This window comes from Cornus florida, unplaced genomic scaffold (genome assembly GCF_030987335.1).
Source record: "Cornus florida cultivar Cherokee Brave unplaced genomic scaffold, ASM3098733v1 CherokeeBrave_3.0.0_Hap2_Chr10, whole genome shotgun sequence".
Taxonomy (NCBI): Eukaryota; Viridiplantae; Streptophyta; class Magnoliopsida; order Cornales; family Cornaceae; genus Cornus; species Cornus florida.
The window spans coordinates 87,026,135-87,032,651 of NW_026775580.1; the positions used below are offsets into that span (position 1 = coordinate 87,026,135).

The 6,517-nt window shown below is 34.5% G+C and overlaps 1 protein-coding gene across 3 annotated transcripts; it reads right to left on the reverse strand.

Moving 5' to 3' along the window:
- Positions 1-2,127: 2,127 nt before the first annotated feature.
- LOC132279758 (small ribosomal subunit protein eS12-like) lies at positions 2,128-6,517 on the reverse strand. Of its 3 annotated transcripts, none has more exons than XM_059781797.1 (5): positions 6,392-6,517; positions 5,845-5,882; positions 4,155-4,437; positions 2,629-2,694; positions 2,128-2,388 (listed from the first exon to the last, which is right to left on the reverse strand). In XM_059781797.1, the coding sequence occupies exons 2-5, from the start codon at positions 5,850-5,852 to the stop codon at positions 2,329-2,331; spliced, it is 417 nt and encodes a 138-aa protein (XP_059637780.1). In that variant the 5' UTR covers positions 5,853-5,882; positions 6,392-6,517; the 3' UTR covers positions 2,128-2,328. The 3 variants fall into 3 exon arrangements, with proteins under 3 accessions (XP_059637780.1, XP_059637779.1, XP_059637781.1); XM_059781796.1 differs by having other exon boundaries at positions 6,412-6,516; XM_059781798.1 differs by lacking the exon at positions 5,845-5,882 and having other exon boundaries at positions 6,412-6,516.

Genomic DNA, 6,517 nt, shown 5'->3' on the forward strand with positions numbered 1-6,517 from the left:
ATGCGAATATGCTATATTTGCACTTCTTTTTTCTTTAGCACATAAATTAATTCAATTACTATTTGTTTACCTGTGTATGTACGGAGATTGAATTATTAAAGAGGTATATATTTATTTAAAATAAAGGATAATTCACTCATAAAATACAAGAAAGAAACTAGAAAACTTCCATTAATGGGGGAGTCCTTGCTTTTTTTATGTTCGATTAACATATATCTGACCAGCTAAATTCCAATTAAATTTTGTTAAATTACAAGAAATAAAATGAAATGACTTATTTGTAGCTCACCAAGAATTGATTGAATTGAAGATAGAGCTCTGCACAACTATAACCATTCATATATATTAATATATATATATATATATATATATATATATATATATATATATTTAATTATATATATATTTATATCAAGATTTGAGTATGGGTATCTTATCTGCAGCTTCATTTGCAGAAACTGCTTATCCCTGCCTCGTTGTTGTGGAGGTGGCTGTGACCATACCTTATATCTCTTCCATAACGTTGGGAAGTAGAGTTCTAATAACTCATATGAACAACTTGGACCATTCGATTTGCATCAATATGGCCCAAAAAAAAAAAAAAAAACACACACACACACACCTAGGGATCCACAACCGGGATGGTGAGAAAAAATTTGCACGTGTTGAATTTGGAAATGAAAATGACGAACACATGTTAAAAGAAGCTAGAAATATATTCAAGGACGTCCAAACTCCAAACGCACCTCAACTATTTTGAACTACTATAAGTCATTTATTTATTTTCTCTTTTTCATATTATTATTTTCTTTTTAGTGATTGGTAAAGCAGTATTTGAAGTTCTTTATATTGTCATGTCGGATGAATCAGCCAAACAACAGGGACCATTTGATTAAAATGACTATAACAGGTATCCAAAAATGAGGTGGAAATTCAATTTGGGCTAATTTTGGTAAAACCTGACTGAATCCAAAACTTAGGGGCAAAATTCCAATTATATATATATATATATGCTCCAAGGCTAATCCAATTCTCCTTACACAGTCAATTTCAGTGTGAGAATTGCAATAAAATCAACTTATTTAGCCCAATAATTGGTACATTTTGTTTTTTGTTTGCATCGAGCTTTGTGTGTGTGTGTGTGTGTGTGTGTGTGTGTGTGTGTGTGTGTGTGTGTGTACTAATGATGTTGAATAGAGAGGAAAAAAAACAAATTCTATTTTCAACTTGACGGGGATGGACAAGCATACAATGCGATAAGTAGGTACATCCCCCAAAGGGTATGGACCATGGTTGGAAAAAAAGGGAAAAGAGGGATTACAAGGCTAAGGGATTTCTGGTGTAGGTTGAACCAGACCTTCAATTGTCCAACACAGACCACTAGTCCTGTTCTGGTGGTAGATTGTTCAAAAAACAACAAAATGTGACCCACGCCTCCTCATCATCTTTCAAGCCAACGACCTAATAACTCATTTCTATCCATGGACCACATATCAACATTTCAAAAGCCTCATGACCCACCAATATATTAATTGATTTGGTTTTTGCCCAATTGATGGTGAACCTCTTGTCCACATACAACACCAATGCCTTTATCCACAACCTTTAATACCATAGATATATTGGTCATCAGGTGTTTATACGAGCCACCTAATTTAGCTGGCAAAAATGCAATACATATTGGTGGTGATAATATTATGCTTTTAGGTTAAAGATCTTCTAAATTCTGAACAATGTTTTACACCATAGCATTCCAACTTGGAGACATGCCAGCCCGAGTTCCATTGAGCTACAGTGAGGAATGTCAAGACTGAATTCGTCAACGACACTAAGAAACTCTTTTCTTCCGAAAGTGATTATGTTGTATAACCATCACGATTCAGCATGCTGCTTCCAGCCTAGAGGAACACATTAAGCCAAGTGAAATGGCTCCAGATAATCTACTTGGCAAAAATAAACATACATTTTACACGGTCCAGGGTAACAGCAAAAAAGATTCTCTATAGTAAAAATACCTAAGGTCACAGGGAAGACAACCATTACTGTCCCAATGGTTCTACCACAGACGATATAATAGACTTCCCAAGCCACTTCTGATGGTGAAAAATATAATCGCGAAACAGGAACTGAGTCAGAAAAATGATCCAAGTAGATTTCAATTGATAAGACAAATACTCCTCATGATTCAAATAAGAAGACAGGATGATATATAAAAAGTGTTCCCATGCACCCTTGTATAATATCTCTAGAAAAGGAGATAAAAACTGCTCAAAAGTAACTAAAGAAAAAACCCCTCGATGAAAAAGATCCTCATTCTCAGCTGTAAGCTTAATGGGATTTCACATACTCCTGAACCATGTGAAGACCCTGAGTTTCTTCCCCGTAATCCTACAAACAATCAGATAAAGAAAAGAAAAAAAATTCATTCAGCAAATATTCAAGGACCATTAAAAAACTAAGAAATAAGAAAAAAAAAATAAACTTCCCAGTATTTAAAGCAAAGACAGTGTTCAAAATTGTTCAATCAACATAAATATTTGATGGGTAAATCTGTTTAGGTAAATTGTTTTTGTTACGGACTGTTACTTATTTGGAACAACTAATAAAGGCAGTAAAACTGTGATGTACCTCAACAACAACACAGGAACAACCAACCACCTTCCTTGCTTTCCCTTCAGAATCAATCTTACACAACTGTATTCAAGAAAAATAATAATAATAATTAACATAAAAATCATCAATATTCAGTGAGCATTGTCAGCCATTTTAAGAAAAAAATTCTAGCATCACAAGCCTTACGAACAGAGAGAGGTACCAATAAATCCTACTTCTCAATCAAAAAAGATAAATAAGCAATTTTTTTGTGAAAGACCAATCAGTTCATTTTCCGAAAGGTTTCCAAATAAGTTCAAAGCTTTTTTCATTCCCTATGTTATCCTTCTAATCTTTAGTTTCCCGACACTAGTGTCACCATTGGTCTTCCACAAGGTGAACTTCCATCCTTGTACAAGGGTTAAAAACAATTTTCAACTATTATAGCCACATTCCAAACAGTCTGCAGTATCTCACTAGCACAATCACCAGATCCCCATAAAACACGTTACCTGATGCAAACTTAGCTCAATTGCTTCCACTCAAGCTCAACTACCTACTGCAACCCACATCTAACCACCAGACTCACAGCCCTAGCAAACAACATGATGTGAGTTCCATCCTCACTATATATCTCAGCATGGCAAACCAAGCACTTCCAATCTACACCAAGCCCATAATCCCCCCATATATTATAGGCCTTCACTCATTACAGATACCTGTACCAACCTGCAGGCTCTCCATACCATTAGGAAGAACCCTTAAAAACCTCACAACGGCCAACTAAACTCAATACAAGCCACCCCTTGCCACCATATCAATAATATCTTTCTTCCTTTCCTTTTCCTTTCTTTTCTTTAATTTTTGCTTCAGAGAGAGAGAGTTAATTATGGCCACTGTCAGATCCACAACAATAGGACCCCTATCACAGGCACCACACTGGCTGCACATGTGAAAAGGAAAGCGTTGATGGAGAAGGAAGTGCAAAGTTTGAAAGACAATAAAGAAAATGCAATAGTGCTTGAAATCATTGAAGAAGTTTCTGAATAAATTTTACCAGTATTCCACAAAACTTATAGAACTAAAATATCATTTTCATAGAAAAGTAGGACTTATCCATACTGATCCTTGCGAACTACCTCAACAACATGGTAGCGAGAATTTGATAACCTGGTAGGGCTTGATTAAAAATAAAAAATAAAAAGAAAAGTAGAAGAAGATTAAGAAGCATAACAAATAAATAGAGGATGAAAACTGGAATTTGGTAGTCTAATGGATCCCAGAAATAATATGTGCGAGAGAGGGAGGGAGAGAGATGGATAAAAAATATAAAATAAAAATCCACTTAAACTGTTTTTTATCAGATAAAATTGACCGCACTCATAGTCCTTGGATGACAAATGACTTTTTAAGCATGAAAGAATCAATAAAGAAGTTACAAAGAAACAAGATTCAAATAATTACTCAAAAAGTTTTAAGGAACAAAACCAAAGAGTAACATTACCCAGTCAAGATACTGGAAAACAAGAGCAGCAAATAGAGTGGAACGAATTATTACTTACACCAGCCCACTCGCCAAGAGTTTTAGGATTAGGTACTGATATCAAGCTGACATTATGATCAGCACAAAGTGCTTTGACAAGTTTAACATAATCTGGCTGGTTGCAGTCCTCAGCTAACACACAAAGCTGTGCGGCATGCTTTTCAATCACCTTAGCACCTTCATGGAGCCCTCGCGAAAGCCCCCCATGAGCAAGTGATTTCCTCAGCACAAGCTGCAAGGCTGTCATGACGTCCATGGGCTCACCTAGAGCTGGAGCAGAAGTCTCTGCAACAACATCTTCTCTGTAATAACAAGAGATATATTAGGAAGACATCTTCAAGAAATGAAAGATTTCTTTCTTTTTTGTTTTTTTATTTTCCTCTTTTGTGTGTGTGCACACTTGCATTCTCATTAAAAAATTTCCCAAATGGAAAAGTGAGATTGATTAACAAACTATATTTATATCAATTACTCATATGCAGATTAAGGAAACTTAAAACAGTATCCAAATTGTGTATGTCACAAATTAATGAAGGTGGAATCAAGAATTATTTAAGAATCATCAATTAGCCCCAACCTTGTACCAAGTTAGTTATGAAACTTGAGTCTACACTCAAGAGAAAACATGAACCCTTGTGCCATCCACCACATTAAACCATATCAGCTGTGAGAAAACCTCAAACTTCCAATAATCCTTTTCCAGCTTGTAGAAACTTGCCCGGATAACTAATCTAATCCATTTATTCTATTTTCTTTTCCTAGTTGTAACTCATGCACCCACTTTTGTACCTAATGGGACTTGAACCCATGACCTTCCACTTAGGAAGGTAGAGGAGATATTACTAGGCTACAGGTATCCCAAAACTATTCCATTTATTTTATTTGCACTCAAAACTTGTTGGGTCTTGGTACTGTAAACCAGCACATTGATATCTCTTACAGTTAAACTCCCAACAAAACAATGAAAATTCACTCTCCGCCACAGGTAGTTGTTAGTAACTCTTAAGATACCCTACACTGTCATTACTCCGCCAAAAGTTATTTGACTTCAAATAAATCAATTATCTGATAGTTCATACAATTAAATGTTTGTAACTTTGTATGATCTTTTTTATTTCTAACCAATCATTAAAATCAATCAAACTGCAAATCTCTTATTACTTGTAATCTTCACCGTATTACCATACCAAGAAGTAAAACTATTCAAATAATAAATAGTTAAATAAATTAACATCTACGAGTACAGACTCAAAGGTAATATTAAGACGCACATCATCCACATGACCTGCCAGAAAGTTGAAATTCCTATTTTCTGCAATGGTATATGCTCTTCTTAAGGTTTTAAACCATTTCTATTTCTATAGATAAGAGTTATTTACCATGCAAATATAATTACAATGACATTATCCTTTTTATCATCAGTCAAGTATCTTCCAATTGAATTGGCATGCAAAATATATATATATATATATATATCTTTGATAAGCCAACTGAAAAGCCAACAAGCAAACAAGCCAAAGAGTAACAAGTAATAGGTGCACAACAATAACTACACCGAGTTGCTTGAAGATACTTGTTTCTACTCATAAACAGCGGATAGACTGGAACAATTATACAAAGTTCGGGTCTTGTGCAAACTATCAATTTGCATTTGTCAACATGCAACAATGACAATAAATAATTAGAACAAACAATAAACTTTCACATACCCGGACATTTTTCTGGGTGATGCTAAGATCGGAAACTCCTATATGATCCGAAAATTATATAAAAATTCAATCAGACAGGATGAATAGTCAAACAAAGCAAAGTAAGAACAAATTCAACAAACACTCCTCCACTAACAAAATCAAAAACATTTTGTATGGTTGTTTTTTCCTTGGTGTTGAATCTATAGTTCAAGTATTTTTTGTGAATATCAAAAAACTCACACAAAAATATGCATATTCGATATATATCAAGACATTCAAATTCATAGATGTATCACTGCAAAAAAAATTAAAATAAAAATAAAAATGAAATAAGATTTACCAATTTACATGCACAGAATGGCTCGTAGACTAAGGTTAACGAAGCGGAGAGAAATAAAGGGGAAAATGCAGTTGATACCATTGATAGACAAATCATTAATGAGTGACCAAAACCCTAAATCTGCAACACGACGACTCTTTATGAACCTAAGGATGTATAACAGTAGTGATAAAAATCAATACTCTACCGGATGAATTAACAAATTTAGTGTATGTATGTATGTACAGGAGAGATAGAGAGATCACTTGGATGATATGTGAAGGTGTAACCTGCCTCTGCAACACTGCTTCCGCCTTGCGACCAAGAATACGAAACGAGGGTTTTATATGACCGACTATTTTATTTTTTATT